The following is a 22,009-nucleotide window of genomic DNA, read 5'->3' as shown; positions in this document are numbered from 1 at the left end:
ATTATTTGTGATGTATGTACGAGTATATCTATCTCAATTAACTGGCCACGCCGGGCCAACAGGCTGGAGCCCTGTCATGTCTAATAACATAAATACAATATCTCTTAAGTGTGACAATTTGCATATTTTTGTGCATATAATATACGATGTATTAAATCAGTATTGGCTGATAAACTATCCCAGAAAATATGTACTGTCTACTCAAAGTAAATTATTGATATGCTTTAAATACAGTTTTCATTGTATGCTTCTTTATTATTGTACTGTATGAAAACTTCTTAAATATCTAAAAGTCCGGAGTATGTATTCATTTAAAACACAGCTATTTTCAACATGCCGTTGATAATATGGTTGTGAGACGGTTCGTGTCTTTAGAAAAAATGAAAAACGTAAATTGCACTGTGAATTCAGTATTCTTGATACTTCTTGCATTTCTCTAGCAAACTACATCTGTTTATTTACTACATAATATGCATATACCAGTTGTTATATGAGTAGGTACATACTTGTCATGAGAAAGCAAAATAACACACCAGTATTAAATTTCTCTTATTAATAAGGTACTATAACGAATAGTATGACCAATAATTCATAGATGAGAATATAAGTGCACGAAAGCACAAAATTAACGTGTACATTATGCATTCTAATAAAGTTCTACCTATCATGGATAGATCCAACAGTCATTTTTTGTAGTACTTACATAAATAGGTACCCTGCAAACAAATAAAATTCTATAACAAAAACCAAGCTACATTTAAATTTATCGCAATGTTTGCGAGTTTGGACATGCGTTGAGTTTTTAAACAAATGTTGGTGCACGCACATTTGTGTAGCAGTAAAATGGAAGGTACCTATACGTCAGTCTAGTCTAGGCTTTTGTAGTATCTACCTACATTTGCACACCATGATCGTTATTGTGATAAAGTTTATGGATTTGTATTGTATTATTATTCTATGCATCGTCTCTAAGAATAAAAAGTTTCTTGTAAACAATCTAGCTTTACTCAGTGTGCCCACCGCGAATTCAATCTACCTCGCTGAGATTGACGAGTAGTAATCATCGTTGTTACTCAGCCCAACTTGAACCCGCCGCGGGGTAACAGGGTAGATTAGTTGTATAACTTCTCTTACACTTGAGCATTTTCACAGTGTATTCACGCATTCTTGTAATGCGCATGCGCACTAGAAAAAACGAAATGTCATTCGTTAATTTATATTGCAATTATGTACCAAACTGACAATAGATTTGGAGATGGCGGATGATTTATTTCTCACCCTAAGATGTCAGTCGTAAGGAATATTTTTATAATTAAAACGATACTAACTGTTATTAAATGTAAATAAAAGAATATGCATGAACCTTTTTATATTTTACATTATAAAATCGTTGTTAATTTTGAAACGGACAAAAACTTACCTAAACTGTGCAATTCTAAACGAAAAGTATACGAAACTAATTATAAGTATCTTTTAAACATAATGTAATTATGATTTCTATATATTATCAACTATTTGATGATATATGGCCATGATTTACCACAAGCTTACCTGCACAAACCGGTTTATATCTGGAAGCCCGTGTGTATGGACGGGAAAACTGAAGTTCGCGCACACCTAAAAGCGCTGTACATGTTTTTTTTTATTAATTGAAGCGCCTAGTTTCAAAAGCCCCTAAAACGATTTTAGGTGGTTCTGAAAAAATGAGAAAAACTATTTTAGGTAGTTTTGAAAAAAATGAGATAAAATCATATCTATTAAATCTGTGAAATTTATGTATTTATTTTTTAATTCGTTACATTCTAAGGAGTATTTTGGCTTTCCATTTTAGGGGTATTTGAAAAGCACACCCAACCATTTTAGCACGTTTTGAAATTTACCCCAATTTTCCCATCATATAGGTAACAAAAATATCCATTTAAATACTATCTAACTCAAAAATGTTCAAAAACCGTTTTAGGGGCTTTTGAAACTAGGCGCTTCAATTGTATTCTTTTTATTTTTTATTACTACTTACCTTGTCTTTTGCACAAGCTATACCGCGCAGGCAAGTCGCTGCGATCTTAGCGAGCCGGCGCATCAAGACGTTTATGAAAATAATTATCTTGCGCCCTACAGAGGTCGCGGATAAAACTCGCAACAAACATCGCGACCTGTGTCACCTTTCGTGGTAGGTATAGGCTGAAAAATGATATCATTTATCACGGATACAATATTTTTTTTCAATACTCACAGTATGTTTCAATAAAGCTGCTGGTCTTTGTATGAGTATCATTATTTGATAAAAGTACACATGAACAAAGATGAAAGTGATTGAAACATTAGATCTACCCAAATTTCAATACGGGTGCACTTATATATTGAGATTAATGGTATATCCTGTACGCTAATGGCGTCATTAAATCTGTCAAAAGAATAATGCTATTGATTAATACTAATCATATAATATTGTTTCGTTTGTTACAGAGAACTTGATGATAATGCGCTGACAAATTGGGGAATCAACTTTTTACCTGGATATAAGGATCCCTATCATGACAGGTATGAATTATGATATCAATATTTAGTACAGAGTATGCATTCAGTACCTAATGATGTATATTATATCCCACGTTGCAGACAACCCTATTTGAAGTGAAATCCTGCGTCTGGTGAATATCACATTTATTTACATCCAGTGCTGAGTGCGTGGACTTAATAGATTGAGTGAATGAATAATTACAATTTGACGTAATAATGTAATATTAGTATAACCGTCACTCTGTCAATATCCTTCCATTAACAGCGAAAACGGTGATTATTTTATGTAATAATCTGAAAAAAAAATCTGAGCAATCAAACCCGCACCGCACACACATCCGGACGTAGTTGGGAAAATCGCCATGCACAAAGTAATGCAATACATTTGCAATTGTTTATGTATGGAACAGGTGGACAGGTTCACTCAGTCGTGCCTATTTTTTCCAATGTTTTTCTTAGGTCGTATTCTTATTTGTCCAGTGGTTGTTTGTCAAGTACAAATCTTCCAATCGATTTTTAACTAACTTCCCGACTAGCTAGACATTTGAAACATTTATAATAGTAGTAGTAGTAATAAGTAGAATTGAATTCATTTGTATGAAAACTTATTTCGATACCATTATTGGTTGCTAGGGGTTCCTAGCAACTAAATTATTAAATAATATATACGTGCGTTGCTATGGAAATCAATATGAATGACATTTCATTATTCAGTATTTCTATCAAGTACAAATTTTTTTGATTGTTTAAATCAAGTTTATATGATTCAACAGAAAATTTAAAAACGTTGTATATAAAAAGTTCTTTTTGTCTTGTCATTATTAAACAATAAGAGTATGGTTTTAAAGAAATGGAACGAAAGTAAAGAAATAAAATTGTATTTGAGCGTATATACTGACATTTTCTGTTTCTTGCGACTATACATAACATATTATATATTTTTTTAATTTAGCATATACATAGTATTACAACTTTTGGTCTAAGTCAAATCATTTAAACATTTGCAGTTTACGACAAATGGATCTTAACCATTCTCTGATTCAGATAAATATTATACACTTTAAATAATTTATTTCCGCCACGCAATTGGAACCCTTGTAGTGACAATTGGCGAAAATAATTAACGGAAGCTTGAGCGGTAATGCAGTTTACTGCATTTTCATTTGTTTTAAAAACAAATGAGTCATGCTTTCACTTTTTATGATTTTCATTTGTTTTAAAACAAATGAGTCACTTTTTCACTTGTTCCCTTTCATTCCATCATTGAACATAGTTTCAAATATATCTGTGTTTTTATTATTTGCCAATATTCTTCCTCACATTAAATTTTTTAATTAGTAGTATAAAGCAGTCTTCCGCAACCGGTGTGCCGCAAGACGATGCTGGGTATGCCGTGGTGCATTGCTTGAAAAAAAAAGTGTATTATTACAATACTTACTTAATAGCCAAATTTGCGTTCATGTCCGGTAAATATTTGAGCACCTCAATGAACTTAACAAAACAATCCAAGGTCAGAATGAAAATATATTGACGTATTCTGATAAATTAGAAGGATTTAAGACAAGGATCTCTACAATTGTATCAAAGGACCTACAAGACCACCATTGAAAACAAACAATTAATAATTTTGGATCCGTCTCAAAAACATTTAACTTTTCTGCAAAAGAAATTTCATCATTACTTTCATACAATCAATACGACTGGATTCGAAACCCTTTTGCAACCGATACCGAAAATTCTATAGAAGCGCTTTCCTTATAAGCTCGAGAGGAATTGGTTGAATTGAGAAACGACGGGACGCAAAAACTGAACTTCGCCGATGCTCCATTGACTATTTTCTGGATTTCGATTAATAAAGAATATCCTCGGATTTCCAACGAAGCTATAGCAGTTCAGCTCCCATTTTCTACGACATATCTAGAAGAGCAAAGTTTGTCTACTCATGTTATAATTAAAAATAATAAGTCGTCTTGCTTGAAGGGTCTTGACCGAGAAATTTGGGTTGCTCTTTCAAATATCAAGTGAAAATATATAAAACTTTTACGTTCATTGAAACAAGCTCAGTTATCACATTAATTAGTGGAAATATGTACATTTAGTTATGTTGTTTCTATATTTAATTATTTATCAAATAGTATAATTTTGGTGCATGTCCCCCACAAGAGGGGGGGCTTACAGGGCTCTGGCTTGGGGGCCCAGACTCAAGGGGGTTCGGCGTGACAAGTCAATTAAATAAGTGAGATAAACACAAATTAAAAATTTGTTTTAATCGTAAAAAAAGTAGCTTACTACGCTGATATTAATATTTTAAAACATGTGATTTATTATTATTGTTGTGTCAATACTCGACAAATAATTATTCTTAACCTGACAACTAACCACAATTCAAGTGGATGTAGTAATAAATACAAAAAAACGCTCAACATACTATCAATACTATTAATTTTACCTCGAACACCATTTGTAAAACGTTATTTTAGAGTATCACACTGTCTTTAACCTTAGCGATAAGTAGAGGCACGCCAAAAATCCTGGCCTGGAGTCCCCCTTCAGGATGTGGAACCATGTTTTGTTGTATAAATTGTTTTACGTGTGGCGTGCCGCGGAATTCTAAGAAGACCTTTGGTGTGCCATTGGTGAGAAAAGGTTGCGGAACACTACACAATCGTCTCACTGATTTAAAACTGACGTTGTCCACTCGCCCACTGGGGGAGCAATATACGTTAAATTATATTATTTCATGTGGACTAAATATAAAATATACTAGAAAAATGCTAACTCAATTAATAAAATATACTGTTTTCTGAAATATTAATTAAATGTCTGGCACCCCTTTTCTGTAACCGCGATTTTGTAAGGTGGGTGTAAGACATAAATAAAATTCTCAGAAGAAAATGTCTTTCAAAGCATGATTTGAAAATACATTTGCGGAAGCTTTACGGGAAAATTAAATATCCTCTTCTAAATGTGCATTTTCTCGTTTCTGTTTTCATGTGAAATGTATTTCTGTTATTTTTTATTTTTGTTTTCAGACCCATGACGTTCGGCGAAATCGGTTGCTTCTTGAGTCACTACGTTATATGGAAAGACGTAAGCATCTTCATTATATTACAATTGCCATCGATTGGCACCACTACTGGTAAAACTGCTTCTTCCACTTCTCACAGTCCCTCAATCTTGGGTGCCACACATTTCTACCATACTTAATACTTTTATCAAGCGAGCGACTTTTGTGGTCAAGTTACACCCACCAACTTAACTGGCCTTTCAAAGCGACGATTTCCAATCTATTGCTCAAAACGATTCACAATGTTTTCAATTTTGATCACCCGACATATCTCATAATGACTTTATTGAATTATTTTTGTATCTAACATTGCTGTATTTATTTATTTAACGAAAAATCACATAAATATAGATTAAAAATAAGATTAATTAAAAATAGTATTTAGGATCATAAAAATATAAATAAATTTAATAATCAGTAACAGTAATAAAACTGTGATAACGTTAAGTTTATATATTTACACGGGCAAATGAAATATATGGGGAAAATATGAATATACATCTATGAATTACCTATAGTATTAGCACGACTAACTGATCTGGTTTTCTTTTCGTGTAAAATGCGCACATATGATAATATAAAAGTCAGTCAAAAGTGATTGCTACTTATACAATTATATTGTCAGTGTTCCGCGAAAATTTTATGATTTTACAAGTGTGCCATAACGCGAAAAGTTTGGGAATTACTGAATATATTTAATATTTAACTGGACTTATTGGAAATATTGAACAACCGCATTTATTTTACTGCCTGCGCACTACCGCTCGCTAATAGGTACCACCCATAATGTCGCCTCTAATGTCGTATTTAAGTGCATATTCTTTTTGAGTTTTCGCAATGTTTATAATACCGCCTTTGACTCGCTGTTTACTTGTGTATCGTAAAATACATTTGTATCAAATCAAGAATATTAAAATTGTGTAAACATATATTTATGGAAAAATCCATAAGTATTGTAAGTTACTATTTTTAAATGTTTCGTTACTTGTGTTTCGATGTCTCCAAATTGACTCTTTATTTCATCTGCTCAACCATTCTCAATTAATTGCTGAATTAAGGCCTCTCGGTTCTGTGTCCACTCTTCTACGCTCATAGCTTCTTTTTTCTGCAATATTTTATTCGTTTGATTGTTTTTTTGGTAAAATCAATGAAATCGGTTTATGTTAAGTATACTTTAGTTTTATTCGTTTAAGATGTTGTTTACAATTAATTATTCTTTGTTTACACTTGTAGTCGTGGTGTAATTATAATATAATCACAATTAATACATCCGGGATTATGTAGGTAACATTAAGTTAGTTCACGACTCACTTAAAGTGAATGCACCGCCTACCAGAGATAACTTATCGAGAAAATACGAAGTTTGCAATTTTTGACAGTTGATAGTGTATTGATAATTTACATTTTAAAATATTTTATTTAATCAATACTTTAAACATTATTTAATTTTAAAACGTCATGAAACGTGTCTTCATTAAAAGTTATATTATTATTATCTAAATATTATTTTGTGGTTAAGTATATAATAAAATTTAATTTATTAAGTTTTTTCTAATGCGAAGATTTTTTTTTAATAATAAATATTTTTTAATTAAGATAGTAACTATTTTCTTTATTTAACGAATAATTCACAAGATGTAAGAATATAACATTCTAATTATTATTAAACATAGATAATTTTGAAAACACTTCTGAGAAAATATTTTATAACCAATAGAAAAAGTATTTTTGAAAAAAGTAAGACAACCCCGCAGGAAACGAACCTGCATCTCTCGGGTATCGCGCACATAGACCACTATGCTAAAGGAGTCATACTCGCTTTTAATACTCTCTGAAGCGTTGTGTCGAAAATTTTGAAAAAAAACGTTGGTTATAATATTATATTTTCTCAGTGTTTCAAGTGTTTTCAAAATTATGTATATTCAATAAATATTTTTATTTTATATTATATTTCGATCGTTTAGTGCACAGATATTATATGTCCAGTTTTTGTCGAAATTAAGTTAACATACATACACAAAAAGTTCGTCTGCATCATATCTTTATGCTGTAAAAATATTGGATACTTTAGGAGATACTGTATCATTTATTCAAATACACAATATGTCTATTTCTCATGCAGGTCAAATTTAAAATTTCGATTTTCTCAAAACATACTAAACTAGACATACAATATATGTGCACTAAACCATCGATTTATTTAAAAAAATATTCTTAATTTTTTTGAGAAAAATTTTGATAACTTATAATCTTAAATCGAATTGAATTTCGGGATAGTCACATTTTAAGAAATTGTCTCAAATTTCTGTGTAATTTTCCTATAGATGTCTTTGGACGGCGGATAGTTTTATTCATATCAATAGATAGTTACTCCCCTTTTTTACTAGCCATTAACTTAACCTATGTCAATATTTCTTTAAAACTGCCGATAATCTTTTTAGCCATGTTACGCGAATCCAGAGGCTTAAAAAAGACCGGTCCTCCATTATATAAAAAAACCACCAAAGATTAAGTAACCAATTTAATTTAGAATTTGCAATTTGGAACACCTCAGAAACTTCACCTCTACTCGGCTGTTGGTAGTAAATTAAAAAAATCTCTGGTGCTTAAACTAACTTTTAATAGCCATACAAGCTTTCGCACGTAACATAATATTATGTTATGGATGAGCTGTTTAGGCGTATATATTTTTACATTGTCTTATCACAATATAATAGTATTAGGCGCATGGGAATGGCAATAATGCTTATGATTCCCAATGTACTAACGCCGACCACTGGACGGCTGACCCTAAGTAATAGTTACTAATTGCAGCCTCGGATCGGTCAATCGTATGAATACGAAGTACATGTATACATACCCTTAATCTGGCTAAATTCCATCAAGCGATGGTTACTCTATGTACATTACATTACATGTACTCCATGAGGACGTGACCCCCTGAGCAAAACCCAACGTCCAAATAATTATTTATATTCCATATTATTCATTATTGCATGTCCGTGATAATTTTGGCTATCTTGTCCTTCGATATCGTTGTTTTAAATAGGATTGAGATTAAAATAATACGTATCTAAGATTCTTCAACACTTTTTGCCTCCGAATCTTCCCTTGATTGGTACATTAATGCAAATGATAACTCTGCTATTCTTAGAAGTATTGACCTGTTAGCCCCTGATAACTATCTTAGAAATCGGGAGCATCTGTAATTGTTTATTTATTTATTTAAGAATACAAAACATTATGGACATAACAAATCTAAATTCAAGACGTACACAACATGAGATTTACATTATAAGTCAAATATTACCCTCACAAGAGAGAAGAGAATATAGAAAAAAATATAATAACAAAAAATAAAATCAAAACATACTTAAGGGGGATCCTATATGCCAACAGAGAACCTAGCGGAAAAATACGAAGCTTGCAATTTGAGATTTTTTAAGTATCTGAAAACATTAAAAAGATTGTTTTTAATTCAAAGATAAACTTGTAATTAATGTAAAAAACATCGATTTTTATAAAAAAAAATATAGATATATATGTGTATAACTTGAAATCCTTTTTATTTATATGAAATCTTATTTAGGTATGGTCCCAATATTTAAGCTCGTTTTAACACGAGGAAACCGTTCCGATCGAGAATAAATCATGGCTGCGACCACGTAGGTAATTGACAAGCGCATGTAAATTCAAATTCATTAGGACCATCCCTCGCGATAACAGGCAAAAGTGTTTCAAGAGCAAAAAAGATCGACAAGATTCAAGAGAGTGAAAAGTAAGCATGACTTGTAGAAAGGCAGTCGAAAAATAATCATTTGACGAATTATCGAAAGGAATATACTTAGTTAAATGTCTTAAAATAAGGACATCGAAGAAATTTATTCTGGACGCGTTCTAAAATAATTATAGGAAATCTCATAAGGACACCAGATAATCGACCCATATTCAAGAATGCTACGCGAATCTGAGTGCTCATATATCGATACTTTTCAACCGATGACGGTGTAAGTCCTCCCTTCCTGGATTTAGCCAAACTAGACAGGAAAATGTTTAAAAATATACTTTACAACAGAAAAATTCAAAATAAAACTTTATTTTTAAAGTTATACTTCTTTTGGGACGTAGTGAAATTGAGAAACCGTCACGGAAGTGGAAATGACGTCGTCCGCGTAATCAAGGTATACTAACGTGCATTTGCGAATTAATATGGCGTCCTGTCATGGCGGCCGCCTGCGCCCATAGTTAAAAGACGTATATAATATACTGCGCCCCGCCAATCGCTCGCAGTGGCGATATTGACAATTTTATGATATAAGTACATTTATTAATTGAACTGACGTTGCGAACTGAAGTGGTTACACAATAAATTTTACAACATCGCAGGAAGTCGCAGTAATTGAATAAAAATTGAATTGAACTTCTCTTGGGATGGGTTTTTATTATATTCCGTACCTTTTGTCATTTTCTCGACATATCGCGTTACCTATGAACATTGTAATATCTTTAGGATTAAGAAAAAAAAAGTTAATACTTTGTTACAAATACAAAAAAGTTTAATGACAAACCATGTCACCCAGATTTGATTGTCAAACAAACATTCGAAAAATATTTAAATGAGTTAAATAACGTTAAACTTACTGTATTTTCAATTAATATCATAAACATTTCATTTCAATATCAATAAATATTATTTTAGGCAGACTCAACGTTTTCGTTAAATTATATGTATTCTTTACGTCAGTTTGAGGTTATATTTATGAAAAAGCATTTCGTAACTACCACTAAATTGGCCTTAAATAAAACACGTAATTTAAATGAAATATGTTGAAAGCTTAGTAGGTAATATAATTTATTGAAGTTATACTGGAATATAGTGAAAATGAAGTCATCCGCCGCGTGATCGAGGTATACCGACATACGACGCTCGCTGGACAAATGCCGTCATCTAATGGTACCCAAGGAGCACAAAACGGCCACAGGGTCAGCTATCGATTGACGAACTGATAAAGTTCGGCGGAAATACGTGGCAGCGAACGACACAGGACCGAGAGAGTTGGAGAAAACTTGTGGAGGCCTTCATCCAGTATTGGATTGACCCCGGCTGATGATGATGATGATTTAGTGATATAAGTTAAAGTGTAAAAATAAACCAGCGGTGCTCCAATAATTCTAGTTTTTTTTTTGTTATTTTTGTTTTGTTACGCCAAAGAATTGCAACTTCTAACGCGCGTACATAAGTACACACACCGATTTTTTTAAAATCTCTGAATAGGAGAGCTAATGAAGCTCTCAAATTTAATTGATTCTGGAACGAATCATTCACAGCATAAAAAGCTCTAGCCTTATATTCTATAAAGAAAAAAATTGTCAGGAAAACGTAAAAAACGATTGACTTGGATTAAGGGCGGAAAGCCATATACGATGTTTTTCTATTTGCGAGCCTAGAGCCTCTTCACTGAACGTGTGGCACTGTGAAGTCAAAAAGTTAAACACTATGTTGCAATGCGCCAACCTATGGAGTATTAAATTATTTTTGGCTATCATTATGAAATCGTTATATCATTGTAAAATCGTACTGCTATAATTTCATATCCCTCTATGTATCGTCGAAGCTAGTTGTACTAAATAACAAGTCAGAAAAGATGAGAGAATGTTTAGATTTCATCTATTACGAAAATTTTATTTTTATGGCATAAACTGAGGTAAATATTGATTGTCTATTGAAAATCTAAGAATTAAAAGAGCACAATGAGATAGAAGCAGTTTTGACGTCACCACATATTATAATAAAAATAAATTCAAATATGTAACAGCTTTACTTATATGAAAAATTACAAGTTTCTCTCTAAGATTACAAGCATTTTATTCCTGTATTCCATGAGCTCCAGCGTATAAACGTTGTTTAGTACTTAACTCTATATGTTAAATGTTATTACTTGACATGTACCCCTTTAAACATTGAATATACTAATAAACATAAATAAATATCAATATATGTATATATTTATAGGAAAAGTACATAAATCATTGGAAAATAATATTAAAGTTACGATCAATTATCTAAACGTGAATTCATTTTACGTTACTAATGCATTTTGGAATCCTCATTCTCATCTTTTCATTTATGAATGTTAGGTATGTATTATATATTATATTAAAAGGGATTATATGTTATTACTAAATTAACATAATATATTTATATTTTTTTAGGTGGCTGATAACGGTATCAAACAGGTGATGGTCTTGGAGGATGACATTCGATTCGAGCCATACTTTAGGCGAAAACTTGAAATAATTTTAGAGGATGTTGAGCAACATAAAATCGAATGGGACCTTATGTAAGTATATTGACAAAATAAACATTATTTGTCATACTCGTAGCGCTTAGTGGTACCAATAAGGGGGTTTAAGATCAGAATTCCGTTAGACTTGCCATCTATTTAAGATGTACCATGGTACATGCTACAAGTATATAGTCAATAAGTTATGCAATTTCAAACGTATTATCTGTGATAATTAGTTGATTTAATATAGATATAGAAATATATAGACCTTAATGAAAAAAAATGCTTTCTATTTAAAGGGATCTCTATCTTATACTCATCTATAATACAAGAAACTGAAGATGCCAAAGCTGTGCTATGTTATCTACTATTATGATCAATTTTATTTTTTGATAAAATACAATACTGATATTTATCTTGATTCTAGGTATGGTTATTTTAGTATTCTTCTTTTCGTCCTATATTCCCACCCCCTAAATATGGATTAAGGTAATGACTTACAAATTATTCTTCTAAGGAAAGTCACATCCACATTTTTGAAAGCTTACAATAATAGTATTATCTATCTACATGAAGCGGAAATTTTGAAAAATATTATGTGCCTATAGAAATCGTTACACCATTCCTATCTTGTCGTAAGCGAAGAATTGCATATTTAAAAATGTAATCAGTTATTACAAATCTGTGCAATTCAGTAGGTAGGCATATCCAATAGTGCTTAAAAATACCTTACAACCAAGGATCGAAATACCGATTTTTCAAAACTGGTATTCACTTATTTATCGATACCGAAATACCGGTTTCAAACATCCAAAATACCACGTACCGATATGTTTTTCAAAAATGAATTTAATGTCATTATTTCATTACTTACTACTATAATATTGTATATTCAATTTAGCGTATACGTTGTATGCTGCCAAAACGCAAATATATTTAATGAAACCAACAAAAGTTATATAACATTAAAATAAAATCCCTAAAAAATATACTTATAGAATTGTCGCGATGAATATTTCGAAAAAGAAATCATCCGTAGCAAATATTTACGATTATTCTATAACAGTTAATCCAACGTTAATAGTACATCCAACAAACGTTGAATTTCAGAGAGGTTTTCTGTACCCGGACGTATATTTTGTAAAAAATAGCATTTCTAAAATATTAGCGCGGCTTAAGCATTGGCCTATAGCGTCATAGGTTCCAAGTTCGAATCTTGGGTCTGACAAGTACACATATTGTTTTTCAATTTGTTTATGAGTTAGAGTATGAAACTAATAGGTTGGGCAAGTGGCTGACATCTATTTCTTGTAAAAACAAAATCTATTAATACAAACCTCCACTATGTGGAGGCCCATATGATCTTGTTAGGATCGGACATGGTCAAAAAAACATATAATTCTATTAATAAATAGTGGTTTAAATAGATTTTATTTGATTAATTGATATTGATTGAAAGATACTTCTTTGTTTCTGTAATATGTTTTGACGAATACCGGTATTAAAATATTCATTCAGTATTGCAATCCCTACTCTCTACCCGAAATTTATATCTTTTCTCAAATTTTAATTCATTCTTTAAACTCGAAAATCTCAAAACTAGCTAACCACACATTAATCGAATTGGTGCACCTATACAAAATTATTAGTTATTCTTTTAAAACTTACTAAATAAATTATAGTTAAAAGGAAAATCATGTTGATAGATACTAACATTTCCGATAAATACTACATCGATAATTTAATATAATACATAACCCCATGCTACACCGACCACCATTCTTTGGCGTGGTTATTTTAGCCAAACACTGATGTGCTCTTCATGGACGTTGTAATACTATTATCATCTCTAATGGATACACGAAGCGCATCGTGCACCGCGATTGACAATATATGCGGAAATGTTAGATATTTTCATTTCAATTTTCAATATTACATTATTCCGTGTGCTTATATTTTCGGTGGATCATGATGGTATGATAATATGGATTTTTGTTGCTTATTAGCTATCTAGGTCGAAAGCGTCTGCAGGAAGTTGACGAACCCAGTGTGTCTGATGCCCTGGTGCGTGCGAGCTACTCTTACTGGACCCTGGGATATTTACTCAGTCATGCCGGTGCCAATAAGCTCCTTCGTGCGCAACCTTTGCAAAATCTATTGCCAGTCGATGAATATCTCCCTATAATGTTCAACAAGCATCCCAAGTAAGTACATACGGCAAGAAATTTGAAACATCAAAAGCAATAGTTTTCTAGTATAGCGACCGTCGTATAATAATATACTATGTACTTACAAATAATTTTATTTTAAATTAGAAATTTAAATTTCATAACGCTATACCTACTCGTGTTATTACTTATATGCATATCGGATTTTCTTTTACGAGTGAATTAATAATTATTGTGTACCACTAGTACATAGAAATTTGAAGAAAAAAATTAAGCACATTTTAAATACTCAGTCCTCGGACGCACGTAGACTTCGGACCGCCCTAAGATTTAACAAATATCATTGTCATTGATATAATTATTTTCAATCTTTACAAAGAATTAACTATTGGTACAAATATTTATATCACGTATTTATTTGGTAGTATTTGAGAAATCATCGTGTAGGTACCATATCTTCTCATTTTTGTCTCGACATTTCAACCTCATTATAGAGGTCATTCTCAACAGATAGAAAATATGGTGATTTCCCAAATTGGTTGCTTTAAAGAATACAATAATTACAAGATAAAAAGAACTTTTTTATATACCACGTTTTTAAATTTTTTGTTGAATCATATAAACTTGATAATTCTATGTATTAATAAATACTTTTTTTGTACTTGATAGAAATACTGAATAAATATAGAATACTGAAATGTCATTTTGACATTTAATATTGATTTCCATAGTAACGCACGTATATATTAATAATTTATTTGCTAGGACCCCCTTAGCAACCAATAATAATCGTTTACTTTTAACGTTTTTTGTCCGAAACATAAAAATGAATTCAATTCTGCTTAAAGATCGCAAAAAGTATTAAAATTGTTGTTTACAATGTTTACATGAAACGGGGATGACACTGAAATGACCCAATTTGTATGAATGATACAAATGCCACCGAAAATTAAAACAGCAATTCTTCTCAGGTCTGCATGGAGTAAATATTTTGAACACAGAGATCTGGTGGCGCTGTCAGCTTCTCCCCTCCTCATCTACCCCACCCACTACACAGGAGAGCAGGGGTATGTCAGCGATACTGAAGATTCTGCGAGAGCCGCGATTTCTTCTCCTAGAGATGACCTCTAAGATTTTAAATTCACAGATTACGCGAAGTGATGGCAGAAGGGAACCAAACACACATTTTTAAATACGTTGAAGTTTTGCCTGAAATATTGCTTCTCAGATATATCTTTTGAATCGAAACATATTCAAATATAAATTCTATGAAAAACAATTACATAATAATTGTGGCATTTTATTTTTTGAAATATTTATGGTTTTGTAAAAAAATTAAAATAATATAAATACACATATTACGTGATTTTTTCCACTAATTACACATTGATAGTTTAGACAAAAACAATCATACCCGATCTTTAAGAAATCCGCAGTCACATAATTAAAGAAAGAAAAGAATCCTGTTCGCAAAAAAAAATTGTACCCATTTTTTGGCAACGTTATGGATGGTTCCTTTCCGTATTACTTCGTCAATTCTAGTTTAATGTAGTCATTTTAAGATACTTACTGACAAAATATGTGTCGGTGATTGTTTGTATTGATTCTGTCCGGCTATTTTTTTGATAACATGCATAATTTGAAAACACCTGTAAAATTCTTTACATATTGCGTTAATCTTTGGCAATCGAGTTTTGTGGTTTGCGATGAATGCGGGTTCGATTTCCGCCCGGCGCTATATTTTTTCAATAATTTTGTCATAATGTCAAATATGTGTAGGTACGTGTAGTTTTGTCAAATATGTGTACCTGAGGTGTTTTATAATTATTTACCTATGTTCAATAAAGAATCGAAACTCAAATATTGTAAATTATTCGTTGAATGAAAAAAACATAGTTTATTATAATACCGACCAATTTATGTTATGTGTATGATCAAAATGATAATCTATCACCAGTTTTCATCAATTCCAAAATGGCAGCCATTTGACAGTAATAATTATAACCAGTTAACATAGACTGAATCCGAGAAGTCTAAAGCCAAGCGGAATGATTGACATCAGTTGCTGGAATAGTACGCTTATATTGACACCGACGTACACCTAACATTATCGCATCGATAGGTTCTATAATTGGTAAATTGGATTATTGCAGAACCTACGAACAATCGCAGACACGTATAATTATGGAAGTTGGACTCTGGCACGAACGTACAAACCATTGTTGTAATTGTACACATTTACCTCTATTAATAATATTATTCCCCGTTGCATTTGTTCGCGAATTTGACCACCGCAAAACTAAAATGGTCGCCTAGGTATAGTTATAAGTTTGTTTTACTAATCAAAATGCCATATTTATAGAGATATAACATTCATAACTGCTTTACCACAATGATTATACAAAATAAGGTTATGTATCCTGTAGTGTTAAATTATTCACAAAACTGTCTAACTTTGTAAAACTATTTTTCCTATCTTATGTATTTATTCACAGCTCGTGTAAGTAGGTACCTAACTGTAATAAAATCAGAACTTCCAGTTAGAAATTATGAAAAATTTACATTCCAAAAACGTGGTTGGTTATTTTTAATTTATACACATGCTTGTTTATTAGGTCTAAAGTTTATTGAGGAATACATTTTGTATTGCAGATTTATAAATAATAATGGTCGACAAAAAACAATATAATCTTTCAAGATCACAATATTATGAGGCATGAGACAGCTGAGGTTTTTTTTTACTTTTTATAGTAAATATAAAATTTTTATTTGTTTTCCGACCCTTCCAAGAGTTTTATACTTTCTAGTAGGTACTTGAAGAAGCGATAGGTATTGATGAATAATTTGAATCACTCACTTGTTAAGATTATAATAATATGCTAGTGATTATAGATCTAACACATAATTATCCCTTTTTATCGGACCTGCTCAGTAATTGTAGGGATTACCTAAATATTTTACTTTTCCCTTTCTTCGTTTTGTGCTATATATTATTATATCGGCAATGGTAATCAATTTTTGAAATATTTTTCCTGTCTGGCCCGTTAAGGGCAGATATCAAAACAGTTTCTCATCTTTTTGAACTAGGAGTTGTTCTTCCCTTATGCCCTCATTTACTGGATTGGATAATAATATACGAGAGTTGATACTTTTTTAAATGTCATCATTTAGCCAAAGTGTACTTACCTTCTAGATGTAACTTATTTGATTATATCATTAGTTGTTGCCATCCATGACATTGATATCATTATACATTTCAATTGTTTGAATTTTTTTGAACGTTGTGTTGGCTTCTCGCCTCCACTCTACACATTAAAAGAAACCTATCTATATACCGAAATAAAGCCAAAAGATGTTTAAACATTATTACTTTTTGAGTTATTTATACTACCTTTTTAATAATTATAATTATTTTTTATATCGAAATAGCATTTTGTTATAAAACTGGAAGTATCTTTCCGAGGTGCCATAACCATTTCTTTATATTTATTATAATTACTACGATTATATGCCATTTTGTATGCCATTTTAGATTCTTATGAAGTTACCCATTTATCTAATCATAAAACATTTATATTATAATAATAGTTATTTGCGCTATTTTCATGTAAGAAATATGTTTTGTGAGTCTATTCTATATATAAAAAATAATAGGTACATTTAATTAAATATATTCATAACAGTAATGTTATTATACCCACCTACTATGTATAATATGGTGAAAATACTGTAATTATGTTATAATTTTATATTGTCGTGAAGTGTCACATTTGTAAACTTGTAAGCAAAATATTTTTGTGAATATTTTTGTAACTAACTCGTCATTTGATTTTAATAAAAATGTGTATTTTTTATTACTTTTTATAATAAATAATAATTTACTTCTGTATACACAAAATGGAATTATTCTCTAAATCCTTGTTGATATGTGACTTTATTTATTTTCCAGTCAATGTAATTAAATTTGCAGCGAAAAGTTAAGGTAGGTAACTTTTTCAGTGATGGTAAAAAAAACACTGGGTTAATACTTTATTCTGTATTTTGTTGCCGTTCGCCGTTTGTAAATTTGCAATGAATATTGATAGGTATTCATACGTTTGTGGGACAGGGCCTTGAGCTGGCGCCTGTTTATTATTAGTAGTAATCACACGACTCGCCGGAGTAAAGAAAAAGCTGCACTTTTTGAAGGCGACACCAGTTTTGGCAGACATCATGTCCACACCTATTGCCGACGTTTAGAAAGGGAAGCCATCTAAAGTTTATCCACCCAACAAAATGCAGGTCATGTTTCCCAAATTTTGCAAATTAGGTGAAAAATTATGTCAAAATGGCCTCCATATAAAAATTAAAATAAGATACTTTGTGTTTTTTTTTTATTTTTCGTATGTTATCGTACGTACGACAATCTTACAATATTTTTTTTATTTTTTAAGCAAGGGATCGCTCTTAATAAAAGGGTGTGGTAAATGTTATAGCGACCGTTTTTATAAAAACTTGGCATATTTTTAATATTTTAATTACATTATTATATATTTTAAAAAAAAACTATTGAAAAATCTGCTTTTTCCATATCATCTATGGCCATCATTTCACCGCACTCACAGGTTTGGTCATCGGAGAACCCCCCCCCCCCCCCCCCTTCACCACGTTGTCTCGAGGGCGCCCTACCATGGTTCTCAGTCTGTTTAGGGCTTTCTGTATACGGTACCCGAGACTAGCTCCGGGTGGGAGATGCTCTGCTGGCTTTGACAATCTTCGAAACCCTCAGTGGCTAGGTTCGCCATCCATGCGGATAGTCTATCTTCCTCGAGTGGGACGACGTTGTCGAATAATAAAATGCCAAATGCTTGTAAAATTAAAAAAAAATCACAGAAATTATAAATATAATTTTTTATCGTAAATATTTCACTATATTATAATTTTAAATTAATTTTACTAATGGTTTTGTAAATGCGTTCAAAAATTAATAAATCAAAAAAAAATTAACACCACTGCACATGGATGTACTGAAATATGACTATATTCTAAAAATCTAAAACATTAGATCGAGAGGTTTAAAAGGATACTATTAATTTATGTAATAAATATACTTTATGCAGTCATCAAATGTTTAAAATAAATATAAAGGATAATAAGGCTTCAAAATTATATAAATAGATTATCTACAACGTTTAAGGAATGTTCAGGCTAATGTTACCCAAATACCATAAAACTCCATTTTGACCTACGTTGGGCACGTAGGCCGTTAACACTTTTGAACATAACGCCTGCTGGTGTATAATGCAATGATAACTTTACCGATAAAAATGGGTATTGATTCATCATTTTTACATAAAGTAATAAACCCAACATGATTCCCAACCAAAGCAGGTTAGTATACAACTTAAATACATTTAATATATATCTTCTCGTCTAGTTCGTTCCTTCAGTGGTAAAACTGTTATTAATTCTTCTGAAGCGGGCATATCTTGAAAAACCAACAGAATAAAAACGCATAGTTGTGCAATATCCGTGTAATCTATAGACTCATCAAATTGCAAGGATAGGAATTTACTCATTTATTAATGTTTTCGTGTAGAATTTCTTCTAAATTTAAGCTCATCACTTGTGTTCTTCGCATGACTGTATTTCTTAATTCTCGATTGAACAAGAAATAGTACAATATATTATTATTATGTGTGCAATCGACGCACTGGCCATCCCTGATATATATCATGATCAGCCGGGGTCGTTCCACTGCTTGATGAAGACCTCCCCATGATCATGCCACTCTTGTCGGTCCCTAGTATTTCAGTGCTGCGTACATCCGCCGAACCTGATGACTTCCCCACCACTGTGTATGTAGGCGCCAAATTGCCTTTGTTTGCTTTATGACAAATAATTTTTGGCAAAACGCGACCGGATATGGTATGACAGGCATTAGATCTCGTGTGTGGAAAAATATAGAATAAACCTAATCACATGTTAAAGATCTTTAACGGCCCCACGGTGGCCACGCGGCTTAAAACGATACATCGGTGAAACGGAAAATAATTTTCAACTATAGGCGCGACGAAATTTTGGACTCGCTGGCATTCGGAGAGAGAACGTCGAGCTGGGAACACGTCAATTTGTTTCGTGATGGCGACGGGGGTATTAATTCTTAAATCGTGTAAAGATGACTAAAAACGTTACCCATTTACTTTAAAAAGAAAACATGTCAATGAATATATTATTATTGTTACGGATAGAACATTCAATAAGTGCCCACCACCACCCGTCATATATGCACAACCGTGGATATGCACGGCCGCTTTCTATGACGCTTTAAACATGTCTGAAAGAAGTTATTTTAAGTGCTCATTCCGTCCCGAGACGGAGGCGCATGGGACTGATGCTGCAACCATGCACCGTAGTGCTTAAAGAAGAAAGTTAAGAAAGAAAATGTTTGTTTTTGGACTGGCTCTGCTGACGTTAAGCGCTTTGTGTACCCGCATACTGAGTGTCACGAATTGAAATGGATGAGTCTACAGAAGAGTCGGGACTATCCCGCTCCCCATACGACGCTGCAAATTTCTCAAATGCCGCAAAGTTGGCCTCGGTTGCTACCAGATCTCCATGACCAATAGGGCCCGTGTGAGTACGGACCCTGGCAAACAGCTCCGTTCGTTCGAATTCCATAAGCGGGCAATCCCAGAGGATGTGTTCAACATCTTGGTGGTCATGCCCGCAGGTACAACCCGGCCCATCTACTATCAAGCCAAACTCGTGGAGTCTGGCGGCGAATTTGCCATGGCCGGTGAGGAACTGGCTAATCCAGTGCGAAGGTTGGAGTCTTCTAGTTTGGTGCCGACAGAATACGTCTGGAAAAGAACGGTAAGTGTGCCGCCCCTTGGGGGAGGCGGTCCACCTCGCCTGCCATGCCGCAAATGCGGTCTTGTACACAATGTCACTTACAGTCTTCCTGTAAGGAACGTCTTCGGATCTCTGCGGTGGTGTCAGATGGACACCGGCGAGTATTGTGCTGATCCCCCTCAAGAGGAGGGTGATCGATCCTCTGACTTGGACGTGCAGATCGAGGGGTAGCACCCCCGCGAGTACGACAAGCGCGTCAGTAGAAGTTGTGCGGTAGGCTTTGGTAAGCGAGATCAGCGCAAGTCGCTGCCCGCTTAGTAGTGCGCGTCTCACGAGAGTTAAGGAGTTTACTCGGGAATGCCAAATGCTGGAGGCGTAACCGGCAATTCCCATGAACCGGGCTCTAGGCTTAAGTCCCAAATTGCTGCCCGCCATTCGGGCCATTCTCTGATAGGCCGAATTGGCCTTAAAGACGGCCGTCTTGGCGTGGTGAACGAAAGACAGCTTCTCATCAAGAATTACTCCCAGATACGTAACCCTTTTGGAGAAACGCACTGAGGTCTGGCCAAAACGAACCGTGGGTGGCCGTCGAGTTATGTTGACCAGAGAACTACCCATGAGTAGGACAGCTTCCGTCTTGCTCGGGGCAAAGGTCAGCTTGTAAACAGAACATTAAATGGACACATGTTGGATTTATATGACAAATTATATTTCGTTCGGCATGCGTCATTTGCACCCTCGATCCGTAATCCGCGCATCGCCTAGCCACGATCTTTTTAGACCGTGCCTCAACGGGAGGTATAGCCTTAAGAATAGCTATAGAATCGGGCCTGGTCAGTAAAGTATATATTATTTTCAATAGTTACGTTTGTCACATAAACAAAACATACTCAAATTCTAATCTTAGTATTTTGTAGTATTTTTATTGTTATAAAGAATTTTGACCTATTATTAGGTTTGACGATTTATTATAATAATATGCTGTCCAGTGTATTGTTATTAATAAGAGAGGGTTTTTACTAATTAGGTTTTTTACTTCAGTTATTCATAATTTGTTTATTGTATTTTTTGTTGTAATTTCTGACTAAATAGGTAGGTAATGGAATTTTTACCTACTTTATTGTATTGATTTA

The 22,009-nt window shown here is 32.9% G+C and overlaps 1 protein-coding gene across 1 annotated transcript in view; it reads left to right on the top strand.

The window, feature by feature from the left end:
* LOC147079733 (glycosyltransferase 25 family member) overlaps window positions 1-15,513 on the top strand; it is a 439,462-nt gene extending 423,949 nt beyond the window's left edge. The window contains exons 6-10 of the mRNA XM_085943636.1: window positions 2,467-2,541; window positions 5,553-5,610; window positions 11,801-11,928; window positions 13,881-14,078; window positions 15,014-15,513. Of these exons, the coding sequence (XP_085799762.1) occupies window positions 2,467-2,541; window positions 5,553-5,610; window positions 11,801-11,928; window positions 13,881-14,078; window positions 15,014-15,173 (619 nt within the window). The 3' untranslated portion in view covers window positions 15,174-15,513. The remainder of the gene's footprint in view (window positions 1-2,466; window positions 2,542-5,552; window positions 5,611-11,800; window positions 11,929-13,880; window positions 14,079-15,013) is intronic.
* Window positions 15,514-22,009: the final 6,496 nt, after the last annotated feature.

Source organism: Rhyacophila brunnea, unplaced genomic scaffold (genome assembly GCF_057557595.1).
Source record: "Rhyacophila brunnea isolate RB1 unplaced genomic scaffold, BYU_Rbru_1.0 scaffold_1, whole genome shotgun sequence".
Classification (NCBI taxonomy): domain Eukaryota; kingdom Metazoa; phylum Arthropoda; class Insecta; order Trichoptera; family Rhyacophilidae; genus Rhyacophila; species Rhyacophila brunnea.
Note: the sequence above shows the minus strand (reverse complement) of the source record. Positions and strands in the feature narration are given on the sequence as shown.